This window comes from Carassius auratus, chromosome 2 (assembly GCF_003368295.1).
Source record: "Carassius auratus strain Wakin chromosome 2, ASM336829v1, whole genome shotgun sequence".
Taxonomy (NCBI): Eukaryota; Metazoa; Chordata; class Actinopteri; order Cypriniformes; family Cyprinidae; genus Carassius; species Carassius auratus.
The window spans coordinates 2,415,042-2,428,508 of NC_039244.1; the positions used below are offsets into that span (position 1 = coordinate 2,415,042).

The 13,467-nt window shown below is 34.1% G+C and overlaps 2 protein-coding genes across 3 annotated transcripts; both read left to right on the top strand.

Annotated features, from left to right (window-relative positions):
- Positions 1–244: 244 nt before the first annotated feature.
- LOC113112368 (inositol-3-phosphate synthase 1-A) lies at positions 245–9,253 on the top strand. 2 transcript variants are annotated; one of them, XM_026277852.1, is made up of 12 exons: positions 245–400; positions 549–672; positions 839–1,000; positions 3,082–3,211; positions 3,291–3,484; positions 4,678–4,827; positions 4,916–5,131; positions 6,498–6,662; positions 7,273–7,386; positions 8,439–8,656; positions 8,736–8,918; positions 8,988–9,253. In XM_026277852.1, the coding sequence occupies exons 2-12, from the start codon at positions 559–561 to the stop codon at positions 9,004–9,006; spliced, it is 1,665 nt and encodes a 554-aa protein (XP_026133637.1). In that variant the 5' UTR covers positions 245–400; positions 549–558; the 3' UTR covers positions 9,007–9,253. The 2 variants fall into 2 exon arrangements, with proteins under 2 accessions (XP_026133637.1, XP_026133647.1); XM_026277862.1 differs by having other exon boundaries at positions 8,736–9,253.
- Positions 9,254–9,664: 411 nt separating this feature from the next.
- On the top strand, positions 9,665–12,532 carry LOC113112370 (tubulin polyglutamylase complex subunit 1-like). The gene is made up of 2 exons (XM_026277878.1): positions 9,665–10,053; positions 11,674–12,532. Exons 1-2 carry the CDS (start codon positions 9,782–9,784, stop codon positions 12,218–12,220), a joined length of 819 nt encoding a protein of 272 aa, XP_026133663.1. The 5' UTR covers positions 9,665–9,781; the 3' UTR covers positions 12,221–12,532.
- Positions 12,533–13,467: the final 935 nt, after the last annotated feature.

A 13,467-nucleotide genomic window follows, 5' to 3' on the forward strand; every position in this document is an offset into this window, starting at 1 on the left:
GACGGGGTTAAATTCACACAAGTAGTAAGCAGCTGCAATTCTAACTGCGTCAAATGCAATATTTCCTACATGCGCATCTTCCAATCCAGATTGTTAACCGTTCGTTGCACGCTCGGAATCGTTCGGTTTTTGTGTCGCAGACTCCAGAAGCATCCATCCTCGCATTTTTATCCACGAGTGGAAAAATACAGAGGCTTTCGGTAACTCCGCCTCTGAAGGATAAAGCGAGAGCGGCGCGCGACGACCGGGAGACGAACCGGAGACGCGGAAGGTGACGGACAACCTGTAACGACTCTAAACTAGTACCAGAGATTACTTTTATTACGTCTTTTAACATTCAGTTTTACAACTGCAACATTGCTCAATACACTTTCCTTCTGCTCGAAGAATATCATTAAAGGTACGTCAATTTGTGAAGAGTTTTATATTATTATATGATTGCTTTTATATATTAAATGCAACTTCACTGCAATAGGCTGTAACTGCTGCATATTGCACAGACGACTATATGTGAGTTAAAATCTCTTGTATTAATGTGTTGCACGCAGGTTCATCATCATGCCTGAGAAAGTTCGTATCAACAGCGCAGATGTGAAATACACGGAGAAACACATCGAGTCGCGTTACTGTTACCGCACTGCATCCGTGCGCAGAGATGGAGACGCGTTCACTGTGAGTCTCTGAACCCTTCAAATGCATGCATTTCAGCTTTGTGCATTGCTGAATGCAGTGCAACTTTATATCTCAGGGTCTGAATAATAAAGTTGCATTGCATTTTCTTTAATTGGTTGTACTACGTTGACATTTTAAAGTACTTTGCATGTATTATGTTAATAAGGTGACGCCCTCCAGCACTGAGTTCACCTTCCGCACTGAGAGGAAGGTGCCCAGGCTGGGTGTGATGCTGGTGGGATGGGGTGGAAATAACGGGACCACGGTCACAGCTGCTGTCCTGGCCAATAAAATGGGTCTGACCTGGAGAACCAAGACCGGCATGAAGGTACAGAGTCAAATTGATCAAAATGTGTCCATGTAATGACAAATAATAAACAGGTGTAGAGTGCAATCCATTAGAAAGCATACAAAGAGTGCATTTCTGTCTGTTATAAGAAAAAAAAAAGTTTTTCAAGCACACAATGATTTTTTAAAAGTGTGTTTTGAGCAAAAGCATTGATAATGACATACATTTTGAAAAACCTCACTGCACTGATCTTAAGACATTCATTAAAGGCTGTGGCTTTTAGCATCCTTTTTAGCGCGTCAGCCTCCCATGCCGACGACCCCTGTTCGAATCCCGCTCGCAACTAGAACAAGGACTGAGAACCACAGGGGTAACACTAATTTCACATCTAATTATATTTTAAGATCAGTTAGCGCTCGGTGTGAAAGCGCCGTTTGTCAGCAATTCGTTTCGCTTTTCTGCATTGCGCTCAGTTGACATTTATAAATAACACCATTCATATATATTAATAACAAAACACTACACAATAAAACAATGCATACAATGTAATATAATGGAATCAATTAAACATATAATTAGTTTAATCAAAATTACATTTTACAAATGTGACAATACCAGCGTTTTCCACTAGCATTTTGAGCGCTGTTGAGCAGATTCTTAAACGCCTGTGATTGGCCGTTGTATTCATGAGCTAAACAGACTGGACTGTGATTGGCTGAAATAATCATATATGAAACAATGTATAAGAATCTGCTCAACAGCGCTCAAACTGCTAGTGGGTAATACTGGTATTGTCACATTTCTCAGATTTCAGTAACGACATCGGTACTTTTGACAACACTACCTATATAATACAAATACATATGAAAATATTTTAAATGCACAAAAAGTTCAGACTCATTACATTAAACATCAAGAAGTGACTAAATACAGTAACAACATTTTTCAAATCTAAAATGAAACATTAAAATTTATAAATAGCTACTAGCTATAAAACATTTTAATAATAAAACACTTAATACATGTAATATAATATAATAATACATATTTTAATATTATTATTTTTTTATAAAAAAATATAATATATATGATAAATTTCTAAATTATTATTATATAATATTAATTCAATATTATATATTAATTAATGTATTATTTACTTTTTAACGCGCAAAATAAAAACTTAAAAAGCTAATATGCTTATTTATTATGCATGATTATATGAAAAATATGTTTATTTTATTTAATTAATTGAACATAATAATTTTATTTTTTTTGATTTTAGCCCATCCATTCTTTTGGGATTTGCTTTATAAGTAATTGAAGTAACTAAAAATATGTTTAACGATTTTTTGCGAATGTTTGCATTAAGTTCTGAAACCATTATTTCTGAATGGTTCTGTTATTTCAAAATGTTTAGTATTTTTATGTCTTAAAAACGTGTTGGTTATAGGAACATTGCATCTTATTATTTTGCAATCATTAGTGAAACGTTACTTTTCAATGTTCCCTGAATGCTCAGAAACCAGTAGCAACATTTAAAAAACAGATGAACGTCAACTAAAAAGTAAAAAACCCAGCATGAACTATGTATAAATCATGTTTTGCATAAACATTATATTAAAGCGTTAGCACTTTTAGCTTAGCTTAGCATAGATCATTGAATCTGATTAGACCGTTAGCATCTTGCTTAAAAAAATGTCCAAAGATTTTCAATATTTTTCCTATTTAGAACTTAACTCTTTTGTAGTTTCATCGCGTATACTAAGACCGACGGAGAATAAAAAGTTGCGATTTTTTAAGCCGATATGAATAGGAGAGTATGGCATAGGAGAAAAATATTGAAACTCTTTGGTCATTTTTGAGCGAGATGCTAACGGTCTAATCAGATTCAGTGATCTATGCTAAGCTAAGCTAAGCTAGGCTAAAAGTGCTACCACCGGACACAGAGATCGGCTGAATGGATTCGAAAACAGTAAAACTTAACCGTTTAACTCTAATGTGCATCTTTTCTAAAAAAGAAAGTGGAGTGTTCCTTCAATGTCACTTGTTCGTAACGTCCAGACAACCTTTCCAGAACATTCCTGTCAGCTGGGAATCAGCTTGTAATGTCCTCCTTTCAGAAAGCGAATTACTACGGCTCGTTGCTGGAGTCGTCTACTGTGTGTCTGGGATCCGGTCCGGATGGAGAGGTTTACACTCCCTTCAGAGATCTGCTCCCGATGGTGCATCCCAACGACATCGTGTTTGATGGTAAAAGCATCATCTCTCATGGATCTGACGTTCTGTTTGTCGTTGTGCAGTAAAGACTGAAGCTGTAATATCTGTGCAGGCTGGGATATCTCGTCTCTGGACCTCGGCAGAGCCATGGAGCGCGCTCAGGTTCTGGACTGGAGTCTGCAGGAGAAGCTCCGCCCACACATGAGCCAGCTCAAACCCAGACCCTCCATCTACATCCCAGATTTCATTGCTGCTAACCAGAAGCAACGGGCGGACAACCTCATCGAAGGAAGCAAAGCAGAACAGGTGAAGTACTATTCACAGCTGCATTACACATTAAATATATTGTTTACACTGGTTAATAAGGTTTCAACTGTTAACATTACTGAACTAAATTACTACAATTAATTTTTAGTTTTGTGCATTGATGGATGCAATGCAACTTTTATTTTATTTTATTTTATTTTAGTGTGAATTGTTAAGTTGCATTGAATTTTCTTATTTTTTTTAGACAGTTGCATAAATGCATAAAGCATTTTAAAATATTTTGCATTTCTAATTAAATTATTAAAATGTTAAAATTAATTTTAGTTTTGTGCATTGATGGATGCAATGCAACTTTTATTTTATTTTATTTTATTTTATTTGAGTGTGAATTGTAAAGTTGCATTTAATTTTCTTATTTTTTTTGGCCAGTTACATACATGCATACAACATTTTAAAATATTTTGCATGTATAAATTATTAAAAATGTTCAAATAAATTTTAGTTTTGTGCATTGATGGATACAATGCAACCTTATTTATTTATTATTTTATTTTCAACTTTAATTTTTTATTTGAGTCTGATTTGTAAAGTTGCATTTAATTTTCCTCTTTTTTGGGGGGCAGTTGCATACATGCAGCATTTGAAAATAATTTGCATGTAACTAAATTACCAAAATGTTGAAATTAATTTTGGTTAATAAATAATAAATGCATTAGAATAATTTTTTTTCTTAGTTCCGGTTAACAAAAAAAAAAACTTTATTAGAAATGTTTTACATATATTCTTTAAAGTCAACTATTACATGTTACAATAAATACTAGTAAAAATTACAGAACATAATTACAAATTTGATGCAAATTGAAGTGTTTTCTGCATCAGTTTCTGATCCACAAGCACCAAACTTCATTGATAATTTATTGAAAACAAATTTATAAAGGTCCTATTTCTGTGCAATATATGTGAAATATTGTATATATATATTCTGTAACTATATATACTATGACAAAAAATGTATTAATCTTATTCTTAATCTTAAGATTAATAAATTAGTTCAACATTCACTAATGCATTATTAAAATAAAAAAATATATATTTATATTATTTAAAGGACATAAGCTGACAATGCAAATAATTTTTTTTTAATTAATTAATTTTAACAGAGAATAACAAATAATGCTCATATGTATATATATATAGTATGTGTGTGAGTAAATGTATAATGTTCCATACAGGTGGATCAGATCCGCAGAGATATCCGTGATTTCAGAAAGAAGAGCGATGTGGATAAAGTCATCGTTCTGTGGACGGCGAACACCGAGCGATTCTGTGACGTGCTTCCTGGAGTCAACGACACGGCGGAGAACCTGCTGAACAGCATCCAGGTGAGTCTGCGGACGCAGCTGCTGTGTGATGAATCGGTGTCGCTCAGAGAGGCTTGTTCTGATGTGTTCGGTGGGGTGTGTGTCTCAGACGGGAGGGGAAGTGTCTCCCTCCACCATGTTTGCGGTGGCCAGTCTTCTGGAGGGCTGTGCCTACATTAACGGCTCGCCACAGAACACGTTTGTCCCCGGAGCCGTGGATCTGGCCGTCCAGCGCGGCGTCTTCATCGGAGGAGACGACTTCAAATCCGGACAGACCAAACTCAAGTCTGTGATGGTGGACTTCCTTTTTAGCGCCGGGATCAAGGTGAGATCTGAAGCATTCATTTTAAGCAATAAAACACTAATTTCATTTAGATAACATTTCACAATAAGGAGACTTTAGTTAATGCATTAACTAACGTTAACTAACAAAAAGCAATTAATTTTAGCATTTTAATTATTTTGGATTCTGTTTTAATAATTAAATTAAATGTTAGTACTCAGAATGCATGTGTAGTTAATTGAAATCATGAAATTTTTAGTTTAATTGAACAACTTCATTAAAAGTTAAATAAAAATTATGATTTTAGGGCCCTATAAAATCCATTTTATTTTATTCCCAAATTCTGTTACATTCTTTGTATTTCCGAAAAGTGCCATATGTATATACTGGAAAAATATTCTATATTATATATATATATATATATATATATATATATATATATATATATATAAGAATAATATAAGAAATATTTTTATAATATGCAATATAGAATATTTCACATAATATGAAAAAATTAAACAATAATATATAAATATAAATATATATATTTACATTATATATATATATTATATATAAATTTTTTCATATTATGTGAAATATTCTATATTGCATATATATATATATATATATATATATATATAATTATTTTTTTCATATTATGTGAAATATTCTATATTGCATATTAGAAAACATTCAAATAATATTAAATATTTCTTATATTATTTTATTATATAAAATATTCTATATTTATAATATATAAATTCTATATTATTATTGTATTATTTATTTTATGTTAAAAATGTAATATTATGGGAAATATTCTATATTTCATATTATTTAAAAAAATCTAAATAATATTAAATATTTATTATATTTATTATATCATATATTATATTGTATTATATATAAATTATATATTACTATCGTGTTATTTATGGTAAATATTCTATATTTCAATATTATTTAAAAATATCTAAATAATATTAAGTATATCTTATATTTATTATATCAAATATTCTATTTTTATTATATATAAATTATATATTATTATTGTTTTATTTATTTTATATGATATATTTCATATTATGTGAAATATTCTATATTGCATTTTTTATCTTAATAATATTACATATTTCTTTATTATTTTATTATATAAAATATTCTGTATTTTATAATATATAAATTATATATTATTATTGTTTTATTTTTTTCATATTATGTGAAATATTCTATATTGCATATTATAAAAAATCCAAATAATATTAAATATTTATTTTATTATATCTTCATAAAATATAAATTATATATTATTTTGTGTTATTATATTGTTTTATATATAACATTTGTCCACATTTTTCAAATTCACATTGCATAATATAAATAAATAAAAACATTGTCCTTTTTTTAGCCAACTTCTATAGTGAGTTATAATCATCTGGGCAACAACGACGGTCTGAATCTGTCGGCGCCGCAGCAGTTTCGCTCTAAAGAAATCTCCAAGAGTAACGTGGTGGATGACATGGTGCAGTCGAACCCTGTTCTGTACCGACCCGGAGAGAAACCTGACCACTGCGTGAGTCTGACATATTATTAAACATAAACTACTGCTCAAAAGATTTGGGCTCAGTAGGATTACACTTTTTTTTTTTACTCAGCAAGGATGCATTAAATTAATCAAAAGTGACAGTAATGTCATTAATAATGTTACAAAAGATCTCTTTTTCAAATAAATGCTGAACTTTCTGTTCATCTGTCAATCCTGAAAAATAAAATGCATCACACTTTGCACAAAGATATGAAAAGTTTACAACATTGCTAATAATCAGAAATGTATCTCGAGCAGTAAATCATCATATTTTCATGATTTCTGAAGATCATGTGACACTGAAGACTGGAGGAATGATGCTGAAAATACAGCGGAGCATCACAGAAATAAATTACACTTTAACACAGATTCAGATGGAAAACAGCTGTTTTACACTGTAATAATATTTCAGATTTTTACTGTATTTTTGATGCAGTCTGTGTGTGCAGAAGAGTCTTTTATTCAAAAACATTAGAAATCCTACCAACCCCGGTCTTTTGAACCGCTCTGATTTCTGAAACAGAAGATTGCTGCGATGCATGAATAATGTCTGACGGTGTGAAAAGACACTGATTTGGTTTGTGGTCTGTCTGAACAGGTGGTTATTAAATATGTGCCCTATGTGGGCGACTGCAAGCGTGCGATGGATGAGTACACGTCTGAGATCATGATGGGAGGAACAAACACGGTCGCTCTACACAACACCTGTGAGGTGAGAGCAGCACACACATGCAGGATATCCTGATTTGTCAATTATAATGTTCTTGGATTCTGTCTGAATGGTTAAATTATATGTTAGTAATAAAAAAAAACATTGTTTAGTTAAATGAATTCATGCAGTATATACAATTTAACAACAATTTATTACATAATTTTTCATAATTTTTTCCCAAATTCATTTTTTTTTTCTGGATGAATTTAAATATATATATATATATATATATATATATATATATATATATATATATATATATATATATATATATATATATATATATATATATATCAGTTTTTTCTTCTTCTCCAATTAGATTTTTTTTCATTAAAAAAATGAAATGATTTTTTTTTGTTTCATTAAATGTTAGTACTGAAAAGCAAGTCTAATTAATTGAAATTATGAATCTTATACAATTTATCAAAAGTTTAATAAAAATGAAATTTTTTACGGACATTTTCTACCCTAAATTCTGTTTTATTTTTTCAAAAATCTTGTATTTATTTATTTGTATAGTTTTTTTCTGGATGAATTTATATATATATATATATATATATATATATATATATATATATATATATATATATATATATATATATATATATGTATGTATTTTTTGTATTTCTAAATTTCTTTTTTCTTTTATTTTTCTGGATTCCTTTTTCCTCCAATTCTTTTTTTCTGGATTCTGTTTTAATGTTTAAATGAAATGTTAATAATGAAAAAGCAAGTCTGATGAATTGAAATTCTGAATCTTATACAATTTAACAACCATTTAAATTTAGGGCCCTGTGAAACCCATTTTATTCCCCCAAAATCTTTTCAGTTCCATTTATTTATTAAAAAAATTTGGCGATTGCATTTTTATTTTATTTTACTTTTTAGTATGATTATTTATTCTGTTTTAATGATTAAATGTCAGTTATCCAAAAGCATGTCTAATAAATTTTAATCATGAAACATTTATTAAACATATATGTCGGTGTGGATGCAGACTAATAGAGAGACTCTCTCTGATGCATGTGTCCTGACGGTCTGCTTGTGTCCAGGACTCTCTTCTGGCCAGTCCCATTATTCTGGACCTGGTGATCCTGACAGAGCTGTGTCAGAGAATCACATTCCGTACTCAGGACGATCCGGTTTTCCAGGGTTTCCACAGCGTTCTGTCGCTGCTCAGCTTCCTGTGCAAAGCGCCGCTCGTGCCCCAGGGGGCGCCAGTGGTCAACGCCTTCTTCCGCCAGCGGGCGTGCATCGAGAACGTCATGAGGTCAGACAGAAGCCCGTGCATGCGTTTTGCATGAGATGCATTGCTGCAGTGTTAAATGTGTTTCTTTGTGCATCCTCAGAGCGTGTCTGGGCCTGCCTCCTCAGAATCACATGCAGCTGGAGCACAAGATGAAGAGGAGCTTCATGCATTCGGATGAAAACCACATGCTTCATCCCATCATCATGAACGGGAAGATGGAGCATATCAACAAATATCAGTCTGTCAAATGCATTGACATGAACGGTCATGAGAAGATTCGACACACAGTGTCATAAAATCACTCCGAGATCAGCTCTGTGTTTACTGCTGTGCTCAATCTGTTTCAGTCACGTTCAGTTGCATTATTATAGACTACACCTCGCTCCGTTTCTGTAACTACTTGTTCTCGTTTAGCCAGTACTGTATCTCCGGATGAAACTATTCATCTATGCATTCCCAGCCGTGGAATGTTTTCCAGGTTTTGTACATAAATGCACTGAGAAATAAACTTCATTCATTCTTGAACAGTGATAATTGTTGTTGCATTTGGCATATGTATTAATACAGTTGTGGAAACACTCGTAAAAACGTTGATTTAATAAAAAAGGATCAATTTGAGTCATTCTGGGATGGTTTTTCATTTGGATGTTAGGTCATTATAAATGAAGGGATTTATCAACTTAGATCTTTCTATCTATCGATCTAATTTATATGTATATAATATATATTATCAATTTGCAATAAATAAATAATTACTAACATATATATAGCTGTAACTTTGGGGATTTTGTTTAATAATGAAAAAGTAGGCTATGTCTAATAAATGTAAAATCATGAACCTTATTCAATTTAACAACAATTTCTAAAAGTTTAGCAAATTGGCCTTTGAGAGTTCAACAGGGTGGAATAAAGAACCCTGTAGAATATAATAAGACACAACATCGAAAGGAACAGTTGACAACAATTAAATAAACAACTTCTGTATGGATACAGGGAAGTTAAAATATGACAGAAATGTTTGGGCTGCGAAATGACGTCACCAGGCTGCGTCTGCGCACAGACGCTGGGCGTGCTGCGTCATCACGAGTCCATAGCAACTGTGATTGGAATGATATTCGCAGCTGAAGGTCGGGATGGTTTAACGGGATGGCGGAGAAGCATCGCGCCGGTGTCGAGATCATGTCCGACTCCAAATCTTCCAGAGCTGCAGGCGACGAGCAGCTGCTGTCGCAGTCCGGGGTGAGCGCGCTGCTCCGGGGAGCCCTGCTCCGGCTGCTCGAGTCCAGACCCGAGGATCCCGTCGGGTTCCTGGCCGAACACTTCGCTCATCTGTCGTCGGAGGCTGAAGACGGAGCGTCGGAGCGTCAGAGCGTCAGCCGCGCTCTCTGGCACCTGAGCCTCGCGCATCACTCGCACAGGTCCATGCACTTCTGCTGTATATTTAATTTATTATAGTTTTAAGATGGGGTGGTTCTTTAATTTTTGCTTTATTATTATTATTTAATTACTGTTTTTAAATGTCATTAAATAATTAATCTTTAAGCCGTTGTGTAAATGTGTTTTAGGGCGTTGTTTTTTGATAGTTGCAGGCTTTTTTATTTTCGTATTTATTTTTGTTTTATTTTACTATTGCTATTAATTATACATTTTAGCCTCTAGAAATTATTTTATATTTTACATTATTATTTTGTTACTATTTTTACATTTCATTAATTATCTTTTTAAGTAACGGCAGAAGTATTTTTTTAAGTAATTTTTGTATCCCTTTTCATTTTTTTTTCGTTATATATTCCCCTTTTCAGCCATTTATTTAGCTAATTAATTTTATTGTTTTTAAATTTAATGTTTAATTAATTATCTTTTTAAGCCATAGCAGAGATACTTTAGTGCCATGCTTTATAGACATTTACAGGTTTCTTTATACACACACACACACACACACACATACATATATATATATTTATCTATTTTTTATTTAATTATTTATTTTATTGTTGCTATTATAATATTATTTAATGTATTTAAACCATGTTTTTTATATTATTATTTCCATTAATCTCTTTAAATCCACGCAAGGTTCCTGATTATTTTATATATATATATATATATATATATATATATATATATATATATATATAGGCTTACATATATATATATATATATATATATATATATATATATATATATATATATAGCTATATATATATATATATATATATAGCTATGTGTGTGTGTGTGTGTGTGTGTATTTATATTTAGCCATTTAGGAGACGCTTTTAAATTAGGATAATGGAAGCAATCAAAATCAACAAAAGAGCAATGATATATAAGTGCTATAACAAGTCTCAGTTAGGTTAAACGCATAGCAAGGGCTTTTTAAATAATATTTTAAATGAGAAGAAAACAGACTAAATAGAAAAAGGAATAGAGCAAGCTAGTGTAAGAGGTCTTTTTTGCTTTTAGATGGTTTGGCACAATCATGCGACATTCACTTGCAGAATGTAAGCTAACTCTGAAGTAAAGAATTTAGGTAAAGGACTGCAGAGCCAGTGGTGGTTTTGTAGGCAAACATCAATGCCTTGAATTTTATGCGAGAAGCTATTGGTAACCAGTGCACATTGATAAACAGAGGTGTGACGTGTATTCTTTATCTTGCTGCCGTATTCTGGATTAATTGTAAAGGTTTGATAGAATTGGCTGGAAGACCTGCCAAGAGGGCATTGCAATAGTCCAGTCTGGACAGAACAAGAGCTTGAACGAGGAGTTGTGCAGCATGTTCTGAAAGAAAGGGCTTGATCTTCTTGATGTTGAATAAAGCAAATCCGGAGGATCGCACAGCCATGTTTCTGAATGACAGAACCTAATGATGCCATGTAGACAGAGAAGAGAAGTGGTCCAAGAACCGAGCCCTGAGGCACCCCAGTAGATAGATGTTGTGACTTGGACACCTCACCTCTCCAAGATACTTTGTTGACATGTTTTTGTGTTATTTAGTGCGGATTCAGTTTAAGCTCATGTGGTTTTGTTCTCCCCTGCAGGTCAGCGTTTAACAACAACGTGCGTGTGGCGTATGAGCTGCTGACGCAGGGCGTCCCGCGTCGTCTCAATGCCGGCGGTGTTCGCGGGCGTCTGTATTCAGAGATGCTCCGGTGTCTGTGCAGTGAAGGCGGACTCTCGGGCTCCACCGCCGCTCCGCTCCTGCGCCGCGTCCAGAGCCACGACTACGAGTCCGTGCCCTTCGAGCTCTTCCGGCAGGGCGTCCTGACCTGCGCCGTGTTCGCAGACTACATCCGGAAGTCTCAGTGTCTGTACGCGGCGGTGGCCAGCGCTCCGGACCGGCCCGCAGAGAGGACGCTGTGCCACGCGGTACTCTCCACCCTCCGCGATGCTCTGGAGACGGCGGACGGCGTAGACGTGGCACGATATCTGGAGGCCAGCGCCAAGATCTCTCCCGCTAAAGTGGCTCAGGCCATGGCCGAGGTCCAGCCGCGCGCGCAGAGACACGACGGACCCACAATGGACGCGCAGGAGTTTGAAGACGCCGCCGCCGCACTCTTCATCGCGCGCGTGCAAACCATCACCTGAAGCTCCGCGTGCATCATCATCACCGAGCATATTGCACAAACAACAGCGTATCGAATCCGTTGCGTCATATTGCATTCAAGCTTTAACATTTAGATGTCTCGTGTTCCAGCACAAATATCTAAATATTCTTAAATCAAGATGCAAAATGGCAAGATATTAAATCTAGACTAATGACAAAATGATCAAAAAAAGGGAACGCAAACAGAAAATGAACCTAATTCAAGGGTAAAACCAGATTATTTTTTGCAGACATATGTGACCCTGGAGCACAAAACCAGTCATAAGGGTAATTAATTTTTTTTTTTTATTAAACAAGAACAGACAAAACACAAGGCAGACTCAAGACTACAGAATAACAAGACATTAGACAAGGACTCGGTGACACATACTCAGACAGACCGGGTATAAATACACAGAAGGTAATGAGGGAACTGGAGACAGGTGGGGAATAATCAATTAACCCAAACAACGAGGAAGGTGACCAAATAAGGGAAAAGACAGTTCATAAAGAGACAGACACCGTGGGAAAGGAGGACACCTAGTGGAGACCCAGGGAACACAACCCAGACACTGTGACACTCCATCGATGTGTGGTTTGTTCGGAGGACAATATTTGTCTGAGATACATCTATTAGAAAATCTGGAATCTGAGGGAGCAAAAAAATCTAAATATTGAGAAAATCATCTTTAAAGCTGTTCAGGTGAAGTTCTTAGCAATGCATATTACTAATCAAACATTAAGTTTTGATATATTTAAGGTAGGAAATTTACAAAATATCTTCATGGAACATGATCTTTACTTAATATCCTAATGATTTTTGGCCTAAACATTGCTATTGCTATAAAGACTGACTTAACCACAATCACCCCCCACCCCAAAAAAAAGAAATATCTCATAATTTTGCTTCTCCAGTAAATGCATCTTGATTTAAGTGTTTCTAGATATTTGTACTGGAAACCAAGACCAACATACTGACAAAGAGCATCACTTTTTTAGAAAATGCATGTAATGTATGGTGTTTTTATGTTCCGTGTACTTCAAATCGAAATGATTTGTGCTCGTTAATGTGTCTGAAGTCTAATTTCAGAGCGTGAAACCTCAGTTCAGGAAGTTAAAGGCATCTGAAAGCACACCAGTTCCCTTTTCAGTTTCACAGAGCCTGAGCTCAGCAGGAACAACACATTTTACTGCATTCGCAACTGAACTGCTTTTCAGCTCGGAACGAACAGAACATTTCATTGATTTA

Coding starts and splice junctions, on each gene's coding strand:
- LOC113112368 (XM_026277852.1), top strand. CDS start 559: ATGCCTGAGAAAGTTCGTATCAACAGCGCAGATGTGAAATACACGGAG. Junction 3,212..3,290: donor CAACGACATCGTGTTTGATG/GTAAAAGCATCA, acceptor ATATCTGTGCAG/GCTGGGATATCTCGTCTCTG. Junction 6,663..7,272: donor GAGAGAAACCTGACCACTGC/GTGAGTCTGACA, acceptor CTGTCTGAACAG/GTGGTTATTAAATATGTGCC.
- LOC113112370 (XM_026277878.1), top strand. CDS start 9,782: ATGGCGGAGAAGCATCGCGCCGGTGTCGAGATCATGTCCGACTCCAAA. Junction 10,054..11,673: donor CTCGCGCATCACTCGCACAG/GTCCATGCACTT, acceptor TCTCCCCTGCAG/GTCAGCGTTTAACAACAACG.